This window comes from Ceratotherium simum, chromosome X (assembly GCF_057802395.1).
Source record: "Ceratotherium simum simum isolate JZ-2026a chromosome X, ASM5780239v1, whole genome shotgun sequence".
Taxonomy (NCBI): Eukaryota; Metazoa; Chordata; class Mammalia; order Perissodactyla; family Rhinocerotidae; genus Ceratotherium; species Ceratotherium simum.
This window is the reverse complement of record NC_141940.1, coordinates 115,891,262-115,911,956: the sequence shown is the minus strand read 5'-3', so window position 1 is coordinate 115,911,956 and position 20,695 is coordinate 115,891,262. Positions and strand designations below refer to the sequence as shown.

The 20,695-nt window shown below is 37.7% G+C and overlaps 1 protein-coding gene across 7 annotated transcripts in view; it reads left to right on the top strand.

Annotated features, from left to right (window-relative positions):
- REPS2 (RALBP1 associated Eps domain containing 2) overlaps positions 1–20,695 on the top strand; it is a 261,022-nt gene that overhangs the window by 194,045 nt on the left and 46,282 nt on the right. For all 7 annotated transcript variants that reach the window (XM_087427758.1, XM_014791129.2, XM_087427756.1 and 4 more), the window contains one exon: positions 19,839–19,900. In XM_087427758.1, the coding sequence (XP_087283884.1) occupies positions 19,839–19,900 (62 nt within the window). The remainder of the gene's footprint in view (positions 1–19,838; positions 19,901–20,695) is intronic.

Here is a 20,695-nt window from a genome sequence, read left to right as displayed (position 1 = left end):
CTGGTATGAGCATTTTCCAGCAAACCACCGCTTAGATCCATTACTTCATTGGTAGTTGCAAAATGGTGATACTCTATTTTATTTCTTTTACCTTTATTAATTTGGACCGTGGTTTATTTAACCATTTTCCTATTGTTGGACATTTTGCTTAGGACTATTATGAAGCTTGTGAGCTGAGGAATACGATAAAACAATATAATTCTCAATGTATCACTAAATTCCTTATATGCATTTGAGTTTATAGAATTATATGAAAACTGAAATAGACTTCTGTAGTGGTGACCAGGAAAAGTGTTTTATTCATTTAACCAATATTTATTGAGCACTTACTGTGTGCTTGGTACTGTGGAGAATTCCAAGAGGAATATGGATATGGCCCCACATTCTGCCAATCAGTATTACAGTTACAGGTGAGAAAGGTGCTGAGTCTGGGTGGTTTCTAACAAGGGTGATCTGTGGGTGTGTTGGTCGGGGGTGCACAGGGTGTTGAATTAACCTTTAGAGGATATGATTTTTGGAGTCAAATTCTGTTGATTCTTCTTTGATATCTGCCTTGGTTCACTTTTTATTACCAGTTGCCAGGGAGTCTACTATAGTAATCTCTAGTCTGGTTTGCTTGCTTCATTCTTTCCTTCATAGAGCAACAAGATTGCTTTTCATTTTTTGTGTGTGTGAGGAAGACCAGCCCTGAGCTAACCATCCGATGCCAATCCTCCTCTTTTTGCTGAGGAAGATTGGCCTTGGGCTAACATCCATGCCCATCTTCCTCTACTTTATATGGGACGCCACCACAACATGGCTTGACAAGCGGTGCGTCGGTGCACTCCCGGGATCCGAACCTGCGATCCCTGGGCCACCGAAGCGGAGCACGCGCACTTAATTGCTGCACCACCAGGCCGGCCCCAGGATTGCTTTTCTTAAGTACAACTGTGATGTCACCCTTCTACTCAAAACCCTTCAGGACCTTCTATGTAAACACCAAATTCCTTTGTCTTGACAACTGGATCTGAAGCCATGAGAATACATGAATTTAGTAAGGGACACAGTACCATGGCCTGGCATGCCCAGGAAATAGTGTATTTCAGGAGTAACTGGAGACCAGTTAGAAGTTGGTCTGATATTTTAAAAATTCATGATGGAAAAGAGACAATTTCAAGATAATAGAATCTTTTTCTGGTTTGCCTGCCTGCCTATCTTCCTTCCATCCTTCTTTCTCACACACACACACACGCACGCACACACGCACAGCTAGTGATTTTAACCAACCTAAGGAGTTTAATAGTAAAATGATTAGGAGAAATGCATTTATGTGAATGTAATAGGAGAAATGAAACAACATTTACCAAGGTTAAATCTCATGCCTTTTTGTCGCTTAACTCTGCCTATGTCTCCATCCATCTGGGACCTAGTTAACTCTTATCACATATCCCATGGTGCAGGAAGAAGGAGTTATTGGTGAACGCTGGCAAATAAATTCTAGGATCATAGAGTGTCACTGCTAAAAGAGAACTTGAATGTCATCTCAGACAACTCTCACATATTACGGGCGAGGAGACTGAGATCCGGAGAATGTAATTGCTTTGTTCTTCATCAGAATCCTTTGAAGATGGGAAATCTTTGTTCAGATGTTTGTTGCAGCAGGTTTGGTGTCAGAGAAAGCAATCTGTGTTAACTTAGTATTGGGGGCACACCTTACTATTTTTCTATAGGTAATAACACTAATTGATATCTAAAGTAAAAAGATATATTAAAAAATATATATGGTGCCATCTGTATGCAAGAAACCAATATTGTTTGCCTGTGTTTTCTTCCATGTGATTTACAGTGTTGGGCAGATTTCCCTGAGGTACTTCAGGGAGACTGGAAAGAAAGTTCTGCCTTCATAAATACTTGGAAATCTTAGGAATATGTTTCTTTTTTTAATGATCAAAAAATTGTTATTATCAAAAAACTTTATATGTAAAAAAAGAAAAAGAATAGTATGCTGAACCCCTGGCTTCAACAGTTATCAACTATGGCCCATCTTGTTTCATCTATATTCTCCCTCCCGTATGATTAGTTATACTTTCTTTCCCACTCTTAGCTTTTAAAAACACTATTGAGGTATAATTTGTAGACCATAAAGTTCATCCATTTTAAGTGTACAATCAGTGATTTCTAGTACATTTATCAAATTGTGCTGTCACCATAATTCAGTTTTAGAACATTTTCAGCACCCCAGTAATATCTCTCATGCCTGTTTATAGTTAATCCCCATGCCCAGCCCCATGCAACCACTAATATACTTTCTGTTTCTATAGATTTGCCTTTTCTGGACATTTCATATAAATAGAATCATACAGTATAGGGTCTTTTGCATCTGGCTTCCTTTACTTTGTATAATGTTTTTTTTGTGTGTGCTTGCGTTATCTCCTTGCTTTTTTTTTTATTGAGGTCATAATAGTTTATAACATTGTGAAATTTCAGTTGTAAATTATTTGTCAGTCACCGTATAAATGTGCCCCTTCACCCCTTGTGCCCACCCCTCAACCCCCTTCCCCTCTGGTAACCACTAAACTCTTTGACCGTGTGTTAGTTTATCTTCCACATATGAGTGAAATCATACGGTGTTCGTCTTTCTCTGTCTGGCTTATTTCGCATAACATAATACCCTCCAGGTCCATCCACATTGTTGTGAATGGGACGATTTTGTCCTTTTTTATGGCTGAGTAGTATTCTATTGTATATATATACCACATCTTCTTTATCCAATCATCAGTCGATAGGTACTTGGGTTGCTTCCACTTCTTGGCTATAGTGAATAATGCTGCAGTGAACGTAGGGGTGCGTAAGTCTCTGTGAATTGTTGATTTCAAGTTCTCTGGATAAATACCCAGTAGTGGGATAGCTGGGTCATATAGTATTTCTATTTTTATTTTTTTGAGAAATCTCCATACTGTTTTCCATAATGGCTGTACCAGTTTGCATTCCCACCAGCAGTGTATAACAGTTCCCTTTTCTCCACATCCTCTCCAACATTTGTTATTTTTTGTCTTGGTGATTATAGCCATTCTAATGGGTATAAGGTGATATCTTAGTGTAGTTTTGATTTGCATTTCCCTGATGATTAGTGATGTTGAACATCTTTTCATGTGCCCGTTGGCCATCTGTATATCTTCTTTGGAAAAATGTCTGTTTATATCCTCTGCCCATTTTTTGACCAGGTTTTTTGTGTTTTTGTTGTTGAGTTGTGTGAGTTCTTTATGTATTTTGGAGATTAACCCCTTGTCAGATATATCATTTGTAAATATCTTCTCCAAGTTGGTGGGTTGTCTCTTTGTTTTGTTCCTGGTTTCCTTTGCCTTGCAGAAGCTCTTTAGTCTGATGAAGTCCCATTTGTTTATTTTTTCTTTTGTTTCTCTTGTCTGAGTAGACGTGGTATTCGAAAAGATCCCTCTAAGACTGATGTCAAAGAGTGTACTGCCTATATTTTCTTCCAGGAGTTTTATGGTTTCACATCTTACCTTCAAGTCTTTGATCCATTTTGAGTTAATTTTTGTGTATGGTGAAAGATAATGGTCTACCTTCATTCTTTTGCATGTGGCTGTCCAGTTTTCCCAACACCATTTATTGCAGAGCCTTTCCTTTCTCCATTGTATGTTCTTGGCTCCTTTGTTGAAGATTAGCTGTCCATAGATGTGTGGTTTTATTTCTGGGCTTTCAATTCTGTTCCATTGATCTGTGTGTCTGTTTTTGTACCATTACCATGCTGTTTTGATTACTATAACTTTGTAGTATATTTTGAAATCAGGGATTGTGATGCCTCCAGCTTTGTTCTTTTTTCTCAGGATTGCTTTATCTATTTGGGGTCTTTTGTTGCCCCATATGAATTTTAGGATTCTTTGTTCTCTTTCCACGAAGAATGTCATTGGGATTCTGATTGGAATTGCATTGAATCTGTAGATTGCTTTAGATAGTATGGACATTTTAACTATAATTATTCCTCCATTCCATGTGCATGGAATATCTTTCCATTTCTTTATGTCACCATCAAGTTATTTCAGTAATGTCTTATAGTTTTCATGTATAGGTCTTTTCACCTCCTTGGTTAAATTTATTCCTAAATATTGTATTCTTTTTGTTGCAATTGTAAATGGGATTGTATTCTTGAGTTCTCTTTCTGTTAGTTTGTTATTAGAGTATAGAAATGCAACTGATTTTTGTAGGTTGATTTTCTGCCCTGCAACGTTGCTGTAGTTGTTGATTATTTCTAATAGTTTTCCAATGGATTCTTTAGGGTTTTCTGTATATAAAATCATGTCGTCTGCAAACAGCGAGAGTTTCACTTCTTCATTGTATATTTGGACTCCTTTTATTTCTTTATCTTGCCTAATTGCTCTGGCCAAAACCTCCAGTACTATGTTGAATAAGAGTGGTGAGAGTGGGCACCCTTATCTTGTTCCTGTTCTCAGAGGGATGGCTTTCAGTTTTTCCCCATTGAGTATGATGTTGGCTGTGGGTTTGTCATATATAGCCTTTATTATGTTGAGGTACTTTCCTTCTATGCCCATTTTATTGAGAGTTTTTATCATAAATGGATGTTGGATCTTGTTAAATGCTTTCTCTGCATCTATTGAGATGATCATATGGTTTTTATTCCTCGTTTTGTTAATGTGGTGTATCACACTGATTGATTTTTGGATGTTGAATCATCCCTGAATTCCAGATCAATCCCAGTTGATCATGGTCTATAATCTTTGTAATTTATTGCTGTATTTGGTTTGCCAGTATTTTTTTGAGGATTTTTGCATCTATGTTCATTAGCAGTATTGGCCTGTAATTTTCCTTCTTTGTGTTGTCCTTGTCTGGCTTTGGTATCAGGGTGATGTTGGCCTTGTAGAATGTATTAGGAAGTGTTCCCTCTTCCTCTGTTTTTTGGAATAGTTTGAGAAGGATAGGTATTAAATCTTCTTTGAGTGTTTGGTAAAATTCTCCGGAGAAGCCATCTTGTCCTGGACTTTTATTTTGGGGGAGGTTTTTGATTACTGTTTCAGTGTCTTGTGATTGGTATATTCAGGTTCTCTATTTCTTCTTGATTCAGTTTTGGGAAGTTGTGTAAGTCTAAGAATTTATCCATTTCTTCTAGATTGTCCAATTTGTTGGCATATAGTTTTTCATAGTATTCTCTTATAATCCTTTGTATTTGTGTGGTATCCATTGTAATTTCTCTTCTTTCATTTCTAATTTTATTTATTTGAGCCTTCTCTCATTTTTTTCTCAGTGAGTCTAGCTAAGGGTTTGTCAATTTTGTTTATATTCTCAAAGAACCAGCTCTTAGTTTCATTGATCCTTTTTACTGTTTTTTTTTTCTTGTTTCAATTTCATTTATTTCTGCTCTGATTTTTATTATTTTCCTCCTTCTGCTGACTTTGGGCTTTGTTTGTTCTTCTTTTTCTAATTCTGTTAGGTGAAGTTTAAGATTGCTTATTTTAGATTTTTCTTGTTTGTTAAGATGGGCCTGTATTGCTTTGAATTTCCCTCTTAGGACCACTTTTGCTGCATCCCATATGAGTTGGTATGGTGTATTTTCATTCTCATTTGTCTCCAGATATTTTTTGATTTCTCCTTTAATTTCTTCAATGATCCATTGGTTGTTCAGTAGCATGTTGTTGAGTCTCCACGTATTTGTCACTTCCGAACTTTTTTCTTATAGTTGATTTCTAGTGTCATAGCATTATGGTCGGAAAAGGTGCTTGATATGATTTCAGTCTTCTTAAATTTATCGGGGCTTGCCTTGTTTCCCAACATGTGGTCTATCCTTGAGAATGTTCCATGTGAACTTGAGAAGAATGTGTATTCTGCTGATTTTGGATGGAGTGCTCTATATATATTTATTAAGTCCATCTGGTCTAGTTTTTCGTTTAAATACACTATTTCCTTGTTGACTTTCTGTCTGGATGATATATCCATTGATGTAAGTGGGGCGTTAAGGTCCCCTACTATTATTGTGTTGATAATATCTCCTTTTAGGTTTGTTAATAGTTGCTTTATGTACTTTGGTGCTCCTGTATTGGGTGCATATATATTTATAAGTGTTGTGTCTTCTTGGTGGAGTGTCCCTTTTATCATTATGTACTGCCCCTCTTTGTCTCTCATTATCTGTTTTTTCTTGAAGTCTACTTTGTCTGATATAAGTATGGCAACACCTGCTTTCTTTTGTTTGCCATTGGCTTGGAATATCATCTCCCATCCCTTAACTCTGAGCCGGTGTCTGTCTTTAGAGCTGAGATATGTTTCCTGGGGGCAGCATATCATTGGGTCTTGTTTTTTAATCTATCCTGCCACTCTGTGTCTTTTTTTTTTTTTTTGGTGAGGAAGATTGGCCCCTGAGCTAACATCCATTGCCAATCTTCCTCTTTTTGCTGAGGAAGATTAGCTCTGAGCTAACAGCTGTGCCCATCTTCCTCTGTTTTGTATGTGGGGTACCACTATAGCATGGCTTGATGAGCAGTGCGTAGGTCCACGCCCAGGATCCAAACCTGCGAACCCCAGGCTACTGAAGCAGAGCACGGGAACTTAACTACTACGCCACCTGGCCAGCCCCCATTCTGTGTCTTTTGATTGGGGAATTCAATCCCTTTACATTTAGAGTGATTATTGATATATGAGGGCTTAATGCTGCTATTTTATCACTCATTTTCCAGTTCTGCATTTCGCTTGTTTCTTGTCCCATGTATTTCAGACTACTAATTCAGTTTGGTAGTTCTCTATCATGATTTTCTTAGTTTTCTCTTTATTTTAATCATACATGTCTCTGTTCTGATTATTTGTTTAGTGGTTACCATGAGGTTTGTATAAAAAATATCTCGTAGAGGAGATAGTCCATTTTCTGATGGCCTCTTATTTCCTTAGACTAAGCCAATTCCATCCCTTTCCTGTCCCCCTTCTAAGTTATTATTGTCACAACTTATTCCAACTTGTGTTGTGAGTTTGTGGTTAAAATGACAAGATTGTGTTTACTTTTGATGTTTTCCTTCCCTTTATTTTTAATGTTATAATTAAGTGTTTGCTAACCTGTTCTGATAGAGAGCTGCAATTTTCTGATTTTATCTACCTATTTATCTCCTTGATCAAGGGTTTGTAACCCCTTTCTGTTTTTTTTTAGGTATGAGGGCCTTCTTGAGTATTTCTTGTGGGGGAGGGTCTTGTGGTGATGAACTCCCTTAGCTTTTGTTTATCTGTGGACGTTTTTATTTCTCCATCATATCTGAAGGATATTTATGCTGGATAGAATATTCTCGGCTGAAAGTTCTTATCTTTCAGAATTTTGAATATATCATTCCACTCTGTCCTAGCCTATAAGGTTTCTGCTGAGAAATCCACTGAAAGCCTGATAGAGGTTCCTTTGTAAGTTTTTTTCTTCTGCCTTGCTGCCCTTAATATTTTTTTCTTTGTCATTGACTTTTGCCAGCTTTACTACAATATGCCTTGGAGAAGGTCTTTTTACATTGATATAATTATGAGTTCTAATAGCTTCTTTCACTTGTCTTTCCAGCTCCTTCTGCAGGTTTGGGACATTCTCAGCTGTTATTTCTTTTAACAAGCTTTTTTCTCCATTCTTCTTCTCTTCTCCCTCTGGAATACCTATAATCCTTATGTAGTGTTTCCTAATTGATTTGCATATTTCTTGGAGAATTTCTTCATTTCGTTTTAGTCTTAGTTCTCTCTCCTTCTCCATCTGAAGCATCTCTATATTTCTGTTCTCCAGATTCTCTTCTCCACATCAGCTCTGTTATTCAGGGAGTCCAGATTTTTCTTTACCTCATCCATTGTGTTTTTCATCTCCAACATTTCTGATTGGTTTTTCTTTATAGTTTCAATCTCTTTTGTGAAGAAGTTCCTTATTTCATTGAACTGTCTATCTGTGTTTTCTTGTAACTCATTGAGTTTTTTAATGATAGCTGTTTTGAATTCTCTGTCCTTTAGATTATACATTTCTGTGCCTTCAGGATTGATTTCTGAGTGCTTGTCATTTTCCTTCTGATCTGGAGTATTAATATATTTTTTCATACTGTTTGATGGTGTGGCTTTGTGCCTCTGAATAGTGTGATAGTATCTGGTTGCAGCTTTCACCTGCCGCCACTGCTTGGGGGTCAAGAACTGTGTCTTCTGAGCCTGCTGTGATCAGTGGCTCACTCGCTCACAGCTGCTGCTTTTCTATTGTACGCATGGGCGCTCTGGCTGACCGGCTGAGCTGGAGTGCTGGGCAGGGGAGAGGAGTACTTACTATTGCCTGAGCGATCCCAGCGGCATTCTTGCTCTGCCCTCACTATCTGCTCTCCTGGGGTGCTGGCTTGATGAAGACACTCCTGCAATAGCTTAGTCACCTCTGTGTGGGGCTTTCCCATGGGCTGGGAGGGAACTTGGAGAGCAAAGGTGTTCCCACGGAGGGCTGCGCCTCCTCCCTCTCCTCTTAGAGCCCTGTGCCGTCCCAGGGTCGCTGCTCTTCAGGAGGGAGAGAAGATCCCCTTACCTCCTTCCACTTCCTCTGGGAGTCCAGCACTGCCACCTTCAGACATAGGGCTGTGTGGGTCTCAGATGTCTTTTGTGTTGTGTAAATGTCCTCTGTTGGTATTTGAATGTCCTTTTCATTGTATCTTAGAGAGGAGAGTCTAAGGGAAGCACTCCGCCATGATGCTGACGTCACTCTTCTGTATAATGTTTTTGAAGTTCATCCATGTTGTAGCATGCATCAGTATTTCATTTCTTTTTTTTTTTTTTGGTGAGGAAGATTGGCCCTGAGCTAACATCTGTTGCCAATATTCCTCTTTTTTCTTGAGGAAAATTGTGCCTGAGCTAACATCTGTGCCTGTCTTCCTCGATTTTGTATGTGGCATGCCGCCACAGCATGGCTTGATGAGCGGTGAATAGGTCCGTGCCCGGGATCCGAACCCGTGAACCCTGGGCTGCCAAAGCGGAGTGTGTGAACTTAACCCCTACACCACCGGGCTGGCCCAAGGTATTTCATTTCTTTTTATTGCAGAATAGTATTCCATTGTATGGCTATTCTGCATTTTTTCTATCCATTCTTCAGTTTGAGGGACATCTGAGTTGTTTCTACTTTTTGCCTATTATGATTAATGCTGACATGAACATTTGCATGGAAGTCTTTGTGTGAACATATGTTTTCATTTCTCTTGACAAAATACCTAGGAGTAGAATTGCTGGGTGTATGGTAAATTTATGTTTAACTTTTTAAGAAACTATTAAACTGTTTTCTAGAGTGTCTGTACCATTTTACATTCCCACCAGCAATGTATGAGGGTTACTCTTTCTTCACATCTTCACCAACACTTATTATTATCTTTTTTGTTATAGCTATCCTAGGAGGTGTGAAGTGGTATTTCATTGTGGTTTGGATTTGCATTGCCCTAATGACTAATGATGTTGAACATCTTTTTATGTGCTTATTAGTGATTCCTGTATCTTCTTTGGTGAAACCTCTACTCAGATTATTTGCCCCTTTTTTTGTGTGTGTGTGAGGAAGATCAGCCCTGAGCTAACATCCAATGCCAATCCTCCTCTTTTTGCCAAGAAAGACTGGCCCTGGGCTAACATCTGTGCCCATCTTTCTCTACTTTATATGGGACGCCGCCACAGCATGGCTTGACAAGTGGTGCGTTGGTGTGCGCCTGGGATCCGAACCCATGAACCTTGGGCTGCCAAAGTGGAGTGTGCGCACTTAACTGCTGCACCACCGGGCCAGCCCCTATTTGCCGATTTTTTAATTGTGTTTGTCTTATTGTTTAGTTGTATATTCTGGAGTTCTTTGTATATTCTGGATACAAGTCCTTTATCAGATAGGTGATTTGCAAATATTTTTTCCCAGCCTGTGACTTTTCTTTTCATTTTCTTAATGGTACCTTTTGAAGCACAAAAGTTTTGAATTTTGATGAAGTGCAATTTGTCAATTCTTTCCTGTTTGGGTCATGCTTTTGGTGTCATATCTAAGAAATCTTTGCCTAACTCAAGGTCTTGAAGATTTTCTCCTCTTTTCTTCTAAAAGTGTTATAATTTTAGCTCTTACATTGATGTTTCTAATCCATTTTGATTTAATTTTTGTGTATAGTGTGAGGTGACGGTCTATGTTCATCTCTTTGTATGGGGATATCCAGTGGTCTCAGCACTACTTGTTGAAAAATACTCTCCTTTCCCTATTGAATTGCCTTGGCACCTTTGTCGAAAATCACTTGGCTGTAAATATAAGGGTTTATTTCTAGACTTTCCATTCTGTTCTGGTTGATCTATATGTCCTTATGCCTGTACTATATTGAATAGTTTTTAAAGCAGAGGAGTCATACGTAGTCTTGTGAAGAGGTGATCTCATGACCCCAGAAGGCTAAATATTTACTACAGTGGCACATTATTAGCTAGTATCTAGCATCTTATTTATCTGAGTTTGTGGTATATAGCATATTCAGAAGCATTCTTGTAGTTCCTTGAAGTTGCAATACTTTCTTGTTTTGCAGCCTTCTGACATGTTTATTCCCTGGATATATAATCATCCCTGTCCAACTGCTTATCCCCCCTCTCAGTGCACTTTTCTGCTCTTTACCACTACCAGTTCTATATGTTCAAAATGTGATACTCATTGCTGCCTCATAGTAGCCTTGTGACCTTGGTGATGTTATTTTACTTCTCCAAGCCTTAATTTTCTCATCTGCAAAGTGAAAGAAATGAATTTGGTCTCATTACTTTTCCAAACTCAGTTATTAATGTTTTCCATGTTGAACAATTCCAAGGCATGTGAAAGTTTATCTCTTTTAACTAGTGAAAAAAATTATACCATTTAACAGAGAACTTAATGAGCTTGTATTTTGGGGGGGTAAGTGGCAGCATCATCAGGGGATGGAGTCAGGTATTGTTGGAAAGGTACTCCTGGCAAACATTTTATCATATACATAGGAGTACATGACATATGAACCCATCACTGTGTGTAACTGAGTGATCAGCGGATAGGCATAGGTTCACATATGCTTTTGTGATTAGAAAGAAGAGAAAGAAAGAACAATTTCTATTATAAAGAAATAGCCATTTTTATGAACTTGCCAGAAGAGGAATGGTCCTTACTGATGAAATTCTTGAAGCTTTGCATATGGCTAACTCTCTACTTGATTGATACTTAAAAGTGTAGGTCCCACTGGCAGGCTCTTTTCAACATTTTCCATCCTTTAAGTGTTTTCTTCTTTGGCATTTGAATGCTTTTATTTTCTTCATAAAATATTCCTAGTTCGGGGGGATGGGAGCCCTTTTCCACAGCTGAAGTTATTCCAAGTTTCACTCCCTTGAAGAATCGGCTTTTTGTTCCTTGAAGCTTTCAATTGCCACATCTGCTGCTTTATTTCCACTCAGTAAGTTGGAACATATTTTCATTTGGTCATTGATTTGGGGCTTTGTAAAAATCTGAAGGAAATTAGTAAATAGACAGTAATATCTATGAATAATATTTTGCATGGACATTTCTAAGCATAATGAAGTAAGAGGATAAAAATTTGTAGAGGTTAGAGTTTTGGATGAAGGTACCAAGAAGCTGAGATTTAGTGGATCAGTATCAGAAAATGTACATCTTTCAATAAATTTAATAAACACTGGAAATTATTACTCTGTTTTCTGAATTTATGATTAAATGGCAGTTTTTTTCATGATCTTTTAAATCTGTTTTTCAGGATTTGGGTATTTATTAATTTTTCCCTGATTATACTTATAAAAATTTTTGATTTGACAAAGGCTTGCTGGTATCTGGTGTCCCACCTTATTAATTGTAAGGCTTGAGGAATAAACCTGCAATTGCTTCATGAGTGTGGTATCTTTTAGTGTATGCAGAAAAAGTGTTCTCCTTTCCTCTCTTCTTTCTTTCTCTTCCCTTCCGGGAAAGCACATGTTACTATGAACAGGTATGTTGTCATCTTTTGCATGTGCACATTAGATCGTTGAACCAAAATATTTTTTCAATTTCACTTTGCATGAAAGTGTACTTCTTTTTTTAAATTGATTAGAGCATGCTGGGTAAAATATTTGAATCCAATTTAAGGTCATGAACGGACTGAAAATTTTATAAGAGGAGATTTCTTACTAAATTCAATTCCAGTTATTCACCTACTGTGTGAGTCCTTACTAAACACAAGGCAGTGTGTTAGGTGCTATGGGAGACAAAAAGAGTTAGACGTACAATTGGTAGAATGAAGCTAGATTAATATCTGCTACCATTAAAGAAAGTGAACACAGAATCATAAACACATGGAAGAGATTTTCCAGCAGCAATGAAACAAGGAAAGATACATGAGCTAATGCCATTTTTTTTGAAAGAGTGGCAGCTAAAGGAAAACCTGAGGCTTTGGGCACACTCTGAACTTGGCCTGCCTCCCTCCAGAAGCCGTGTGTGTGAGTAGGCAAATCTTAAGATTTCTTACTGATCCTCCAAATCTGGAGTGAAGTAAAATGAGTGGTACTCTTAGTTTTCCCTTCTCTTGACTCAGGGGCAGTGGACATGACTTCTGGAAATAGAGGAAAGAAGCTAGAAAAGTGACTAATCATAGCTGATATCCTGATATGGTGGAGGGCAAGGCACAGGGCTCTCCATGCTGAGCTGAGGGGACAAACTGAAGTCTGGGAAGTTCCTCCAAGGCTATTGATATACCTCAAGACTTGGGATAATACACTTTGCTATAGGAATTTTTATGTTGATTATTTTGGTATTTCCTTCGTATTTCAAAATAACATATTTGTATAACCTCTTGTTGACTTTTCAGTTTTAGTCATCATCTACTGTCTTCCCTCCTCTAGCACCTTTTCCCTCTTCTACCATCCCAGTATAGTTATGTTATAATTTTGATTAGATTAATATGCAGTGTTTATATTATTATTCTGGCTATGTAAGCCATATAATAAATTATTTACTTTTCTTACTTGCACAGATTTTTGTTTGCCTTGGAGTGGATAGTCAACTTGTTTCTTTTTAATGTACTTGCCCCTGAATCAACTGTAGACTTCCTTAATTTTCTAAAGTTCCTCTTACGAAATTCTGATACATAAAATATTGGTTTCATCTTTTTGAAGAAATCCAAAGTGATTATGTTCTATGCGTGGTACATAGTTTTCATCATGGCATCTCCCTACATTGTCATCCAAAGATTCCCTTCCTCTTTCTCCCATGTTGGATCTCCTTTATTTTTATCCCATGTCTTGCTCTTTCTTGGTTTACTCTCTTGTTTGATAGAGCACATCCTTGAGTAGCTTTCTTGGAAAGGGTACATGGAGCTCAATTTGAGACCCTGAATGTCTAAAAATATTTTTAATTGAACCATCGTGCAGGCTGCTAGTTTGGGTATACAGTCATTGGGTGGAAATAAGTTTTCTTCAGAATTTTGATGGCATTGCTCCAATGAATTCTAGCTTGCAACGCTATATTAAGAAGTCTAAAACCATTTGGACTCCTGATCCTTTGTAGGTGGCCTGCCTTCCTTTCTTTCTCCCTGCTGGAAAGTTGTAGAATTTTCTAACTCCACTATTTTGAAATTTTGTGTTGATGTGCCTTGCCATGGGTCTGTTTTCTTCTATTGTTCTGGGTACTCAGTGGGCTCTTTTAGTTTAGAAACTCACATTCTTCATTTCTGGGAAATTTTCTTGAACTATTTAATTGATTTTTTCCTACTATTTTCTCTGTTTCTTTTTGTGGAACTTTTACTCGGATATTACCCTACTTTCTTTAAGAATTCCTCAGATTATCTTTGAACTTTTCTATTATGCTTTCCCTTTCTGCTATCATGTTTTTAATTTCCAAGTGATGTTTTTAATTTTTTGAATGTTCTTTTTTCAATAGCATCCCATTATGTTATCTTTGCAAATAAAGTCTGTTATCTCTTATTGAGGCTTTCCCTGATGATGCTATTAATAATTTCATCCCTCACTCCCACCCCATTATCTGTCTTCTTAGTAGAATATAAACTTCATGAGGGTAGAGCTTTTTTTCCTTTTTTTTCCACTGATATTTTCCCGGCACCTCAAACAGTGCCTGGCACATAGTAAATATTTAAATATTTATGGACTAAATCAAATGATCAGTCTGATGATATTAATAGTATACATTTAAACATTTTCTCCTAGTATAGATCTAATCTGTTTCTCTGAGGTTACTTTTTTCTATTTTTATTGCTCTATCTTAGGTTAGAAATTTTCTGCAGCTATCTGGCAATACTTCATCATCTGCTTAGATTTAAGAATGAGAGCTAAAAAGCTGATTGGAATATATGAATAAATGAATGGGACTTGCCATATGTGGGCTTCATGGTAGAATGATCTGGCTGGGCCATCTTATTAGAGATCTCTTGATGTTGGTATCTAGATCTTCCTTCTTGGCTGATCCAATCCCCTGGAGCGCATTCTTCCAATCTCTGGATGCAACAGTCTGGGAGCAGAGAGGAAGAGGGCTGGAAGAGTCTCAGCATCCAGAATACATACATTTACTAAATCCTCCTGTTTTCTTTCTTTCTTTTTTTTTTTGTGAGGAAGATCTTCCCTGAGCTAACATCTGTTGCCAATCTTCCTCTTTTTTTTTTTTTTCTGAGGAAGACTCGCCCTGGGCTAACATCCATGCCCATCTTCCTCTGCTTTATATGGGACGCCGCCACAGCATGGCTTGACAAGCGGTGCATCGGTGCGCGCCCGGCATCTGAACCTGTGAACCCCGGGCCGCCGAAGCGGAGCGCGTGCACTTAACCGCTTGCGCCACCGGGCTGGCTCCATGAATCCTCCTGTTTTCAGTATAGCCCTCATGCCTTCAACTGGGCCTGGTGTTCTCTCTGGAGAAGAAAAATCTTTCTAGCCTTTTACTGAAGTGGGAAACATACTGCAACTGTGCAGAGTGTGGGAGAAAAACCTCAGGACCTAACTGCTCTTAAACTGCTTCAATCAGTCTTGTTTTATTTTTTTTAAATATGGGGATGGAGCATAATCCTGTAGTTCTTTCTTGTGTTAGTTCAAACAAATACTTATTGGTCACTTACTATATTCTGAGTTATCCAGGTGAAGTAGGGGTAGGGCGTGGCCACTACAGGCAGAGGCGACTACAGGAGGAGGGATCCTGAAGCCAAAAACAGTATGAGGTGTAGCTGGAATCAGATCTTTAGGGGTCTTACCAATGTATGCCCTTCTCCTGTAGGGTAGGAAATAGGTTCCACTATTAGTTAATTTTCTTTACTTTCTATTACTTGTTTTCTTTACTTTATATTACTTTCCTCATTTTACCCCTACTTCCAGATGAGTTTGATGTCACCAATTCTTGAGAATTGGGAGGCTTCTGTGGTACAAATTGGTTACTCTCTGCTTTCTCTACTGCTAATTCAGCTATCAGTCACTCATCTATTTTCCCAGTTCCAAATTTAATCAATTTAAAATAGTGGTTCTCTTCCCTGTTGTGTTAATGAGGTAAGAATGAGATTAGTTATAAATGTTAAAACTACTATCTATACTCAAAAGTTTTACTATAGGACAGGTAACAAAATCTCAGGACAGTAGAAACTAGGAATCCTACACAATATCAAGCCAAGATTTTTAGTTTAAAGTGGTCCCAGGTTGATAGTGCCCTCAGGTTTCTGCCAGAAGTAATAGAAGAAGAATTCGCTTTCCACTCAGGCCCCAAAGTATTCCTACAGGTAAAAATCCCAAGGAATATGCATTCAGAGTCAAAGGTTGCCAATCACTCTAGGAAATGGAACACAATGAGGGAGAGCCAGCAGAAGCAACGAAATCATAGGAAATGCAAAGCCCTCAGATTTTGGAATTATCCCACACAGACTGTTACATAAGTATGTTTAATACATTGAAAGAAAGGAGATGAAGAAAATGAAAAGTAGTCAATAAATTATAAAAATGGAAAAGCCATTTTGAAGAAAGACCAAATAGAATTTCTGGAAATGAAAAATTTAGTAATTGAAATAAACTCAAGACTGGATTAACAAGACATTAAGTACAGTCGAAGAGGGAATTGCTTAAGTGGACAACAGATCTTAGAAAATTATCTAGAACATAGCATGGTTAGACAAAGAGATCCAGAAGCAGAGATGAGAGGAAATGGTGGAAAGATAATATTTGAAGAATCACTGAGAATTTCCCAAAGTTAATGGGATGCCACATAGTTCAGAAATTCCAGTGAAGCCCAGCAGATTATGAAAGAAAAAGAGGATGAAGAAATACACATGAGGGGCCGACCCAGTGGTGTAGCAATTAAGTTCACGTGCCCTGCTTTGGCGGCCTGGGGTTCGCAGGTTCAGATCCTGGGTGCAGACCGACGCACCGGTTGTCAAGCCATGCTGTGGCAGTGTCCCGTATAAAGTAGAGAAAGATGGGCATGAATGTTAGGCCAGGGCCAATCTTCCTCAGCAAAAAGAGGATTGGCAACAGATGTTAGCTCAGGGCTAATCTTCCTCACAAAAGAAAAAATAAGAAATACTCATGTAGACACAGGGTAAAGTTTGGTACTGCAGAGTACCAAAAACAAAGAGAAGATCTTAAAAGCAACCAGAGAGAAGACAGACTACCTACAAAAAACGATGATTGTATTGACATCTGACTTCTCAACAGCAATAATGGAAGCCAGAAGACAGTGAAATGTTATTTTCAATGTGCTAGGAGAAAATAGCTTCAATCTAGAATTCTATTCCCAATGAAATCATCTTTCAAGAATGAGGGCAAAATGAAGACTTTTCAGTCAAATAAACTGACTAAACGTGCTACTAATAGGCTCTCAATAAAGGAAATTCTAAAGGATGAACTTCAGATATAAGGTAATATCATAAAAGAAATTATAATGGAAATTAGGAAAATTCTAAAACTAAATGATATCACATATCAAAACCTATGAGATTCTGTTAAAGAGATACCTGGAAGAAAATTTATAACTCTAAATGCTTACATTAGAAAAGAAGAAAAGCTGGAAATTAGTGAGCTAAGCAACCAAGAACAATAGGATAAGCCCAAAGAAAGTAAATGGAAGGAGATGAGCAGACATTAATGAAATAGAAAGCAAGCTTGTAATACAGAGGCTCAAAAAAGTTAAAAGTTGGTTTTTTGAAAAGAGTAATAAAACTGACAAATATCAGGTGAGATTAATGAAGGAAAACTAGAGAGATGACAAACAGTATTAGAAATGGAAAATTACATATGCAGAGATTAAGATGATAAGAGGGGGCTATGCACCTTTATGGCAATAAATGTGAAAATTTAGACAAAATGAATAAATGTCTAGAAAAATATCATTTAGCAAAACTGACTTAAGAATTCGAAAGTCTGAATAATCTAAAACAATTAAAGAAGAGAAATCATTAAAAATCTTGTTTCAAAGCAAACTCTAGGCCCAGATGGTTCTGCTGTCAAGTTTTACCTGACGTTCAACAACAACAACAACAAACATTTCCTATCTTATACAACCTATTTCAGAGTATAGACGGGGGAACACTCTCCAGCCAAATCAGCCGTAACAGAGGACCATATGAGAAAGGAAACTCAGTCTCACTCATCAATATAGTTGCAAAAATTCTAAACAAAATATTAGCCAACTAAATCTAGCAGATATAAAAACCTAAGTTGAGATTATCCTAGGTCTGCAAGGGTGTTTTAATATTAAAAAATTCATAATATAATTTATCGTATTAACAAATTATAAGGAAGAAAATCATACCATCATCTCAACAGATGGAGATGCAGTTTTGGTTAAAATTCAACAACAAATTATCATTAAAAAATCTCAAAAAAATAGATGGGAATTTTTATAATCTGTTAAAGGGTATCTACAACAAACATATAGCAAATACCATGCTTAATGGTGAAATAATGAAAGCCTTATTACCTTTGAGATCAAGAGAAGACAAGAATGCCCGTATCACCATTATAATTCAACTTTAAAGTAGATGTTCTAGCTGGGTAAGTAAGATCAAAACCGAAAAATAAATAAAGGTCCTGAAAAGAGGAAACAAAACTGCTGTTAATATTCCTAGGTGATATAATTTTATCCAAAAGTATGTTCAGAAACAGACCCTCACATCATCTTTTACAAAAATAAGGCATTAAAAAATTAAATAATAGTGAAAATGAAATTAATCAGACATGAATCAGGATGTAGGTCCTATTTCTAGTAACTCTCAGGGCAGTAAGCAGGGACAGTCAGTCACACAGCTCACCTTGTTTTCTGTCTCTCAGGGATCACTGTCTTTTGTTGTCTGATTTCCTAGTGTCTTGAAAACTGTTGTTTTATATGTTTTGTTCTAGTGTCTTAAACTGTTGTTTCATATAAAAAGCATGTTTGTTTTTGGCTGTTTCAAATGGGAGGGTATATCTATTACTCCGTTTTGGCTGGAAGCAGAAGTCAGTTTAATTAAATGGCTTATCATTTCTTAGTCCTCTTTTGTTAATAAAGGGTTATTTTAACAAGCACTTTATTCTGGTGCCAGGCCTTTCCCTTAAAAGCATGTATAGATTTTTGTTTGTTTTTTCACTTTGTTTTTAAAGTACCTGGTAATGTAAAGGCCCAGTCCGTGAGGACCTGTGGAATAGGGGCTCTGAGATGGATAATTTCTGAGGCTTTTGTTGTTCTCTGCTGCTATGTGCTTTGTTATTGAAGGCTGTTCAAGGTCTCACCACCTCTGTAGTTTTGACCCACTGATGTGTTTCATAAATTTTAATGAAAGACAGATTGAGAGGAATCGTTGATGGGCTCACATGGTTGTACTGTATCCATGCACTGGCTCAGAATGAAAATCTCTGTGAAATTACTGAGTTAGCTTTGTGGAAAGCCCCGAACTCCATCTTCTGGCTTGTCTGATCTAGCTAGGTCAAATCAAAAGTGATTTGCAAAAACTTTTATGTTTTTGGCACATTGCTATGATTTATTTTTAAGGCACAGAAAATTGTCCAAATATTAGCACGCATATTACAGTTTTGCAAATAAAGTACGTACAGTGATATAGAGCACAGTGTGCTTTTCTAAGGAGTTTGTAAGGAATGTGGGTTAACTTGCCAGTGTGTGATAATAAACTTATTTCTTGTGTGTGATTATGAGCTTTATTTATAATTCACTGGCAGACGTTTATTTGCATTGTCAAGGTACAATTCAGATGTTCTTGGCTTAACTCAGATTTTCTCTGTATCTCACAAAATTTAAAACAAATTAGACTGAAACTTTGTTTCAAAAGATCCTTTAAATGGGGCCAGATTATTTTGAAAGCAGATTTATTTATCCATGATAATAAGGATCAGAGAGAGAAAAGGAAATTCAGATTTTTGAAGAATCCCTAAATATAATTTTAGTCCATCACTTTCACCTCTCCTGCTGCTATCAGACCCGCTACCTTACAGGGCAGCAGAGCAGCATAGTTGGGATTTTGGCTCCCTTAGTTTCTGCAGCCTACCCGCTGAGCTAATGAGCAGTGTAGTGGCCAGAACTAGGGAGAAATAAGAGAGAAGCCAAAGGGCCTAGATTATTCAAAACCAAATAATTAACATCAGAATGATGAGGGATTGACTGCCTTTCACATGCTGGGTTCCAGTTTTTTGATCCAAGGATATCTTTTGCTTAATGTTTTACACTGTCTAAATCACAACAGCCTATATAAATACTTGACTTTTGGGTACGATGAAAGTGAAAAAGAGATTAGAAATAGCATGTATTTTTTTTTATAAAGGCTTCAGATGGATTTAAAAAATTTAAACATGTTAAATGCCCTTGCTGTTCGCAGTTAACAAGTGGAAGGGTGTTTTGTTTTGGTTTGTTTTTGGTGGTCCTTAACAGTATGTGTTGTTTTTTTCAGCCACTAAATCAGGATTGTTACCTCCACCACCTGCGCTCCCTCCGAGACCTTGCCCATCACAGGTAGGAGACAGATGTTGATTTCTGTAAACTGTTTGGTAGTAGAGGGTTGTCCTACCACTGTGCTTCCTTTGCCCAGCTTGATCGCCACAGAACTGGCTGGTTAGGTTCCTGAGATGACATCTGGACGAAGAGCAGAGAGTGGTTGAATTTATTCTTATCCACCAGCCCCCTAACTTCATGTGGAAAAGGGAAACTTTCCTCAATCAACAAGCAAACAAATGTGTACTTGTGCACTCATGGCTGTAGAGGGTTGCATGTGGTTTTCATACAGAGAAAGGCGTAGAAGAAGGGGCGTCTCTCCAATTGGGGGTGGAGGACATGGTTTTTCTGTGTAGTATGTGCATTCTGGGTGCCTATATTTTTATCAGTGTTTTAGGAGCTGTGTGAATTCTGCACAAACTAAAAATAAATGGTCATCAGCATGGAGTTAGTGCTGTGGTTTGGGCCCAGTGTGCTTTCTTGGGGATGTTATTTTCCCTTGGAACAATAAGCTGAAGCAGCAGGAGTTGGGAGAGTGTGTCACCGAAATCTGTTTCACCTGTGAATTAATTCTGCCTTATTTACATGTGCTACTATGGCCTTATTCATCAACACTCTTAGCAGAGTTGAAAATGAGAAGCAAGCAGCAAATTTGTGGAGTGTGGTAAAGGGTGCTACAGATCCTTCCTTTTATTAATTGCTGCTGAAGAAACTTTCTTTCCTTCAAGATCCTCTCTGACTTTTGGCAGAAAGTGTTGGGAAATTTCTCTGTAAGCAGTCCCAGTTTCTACCTCATTGCTCTGGGTAGTTCAGAGC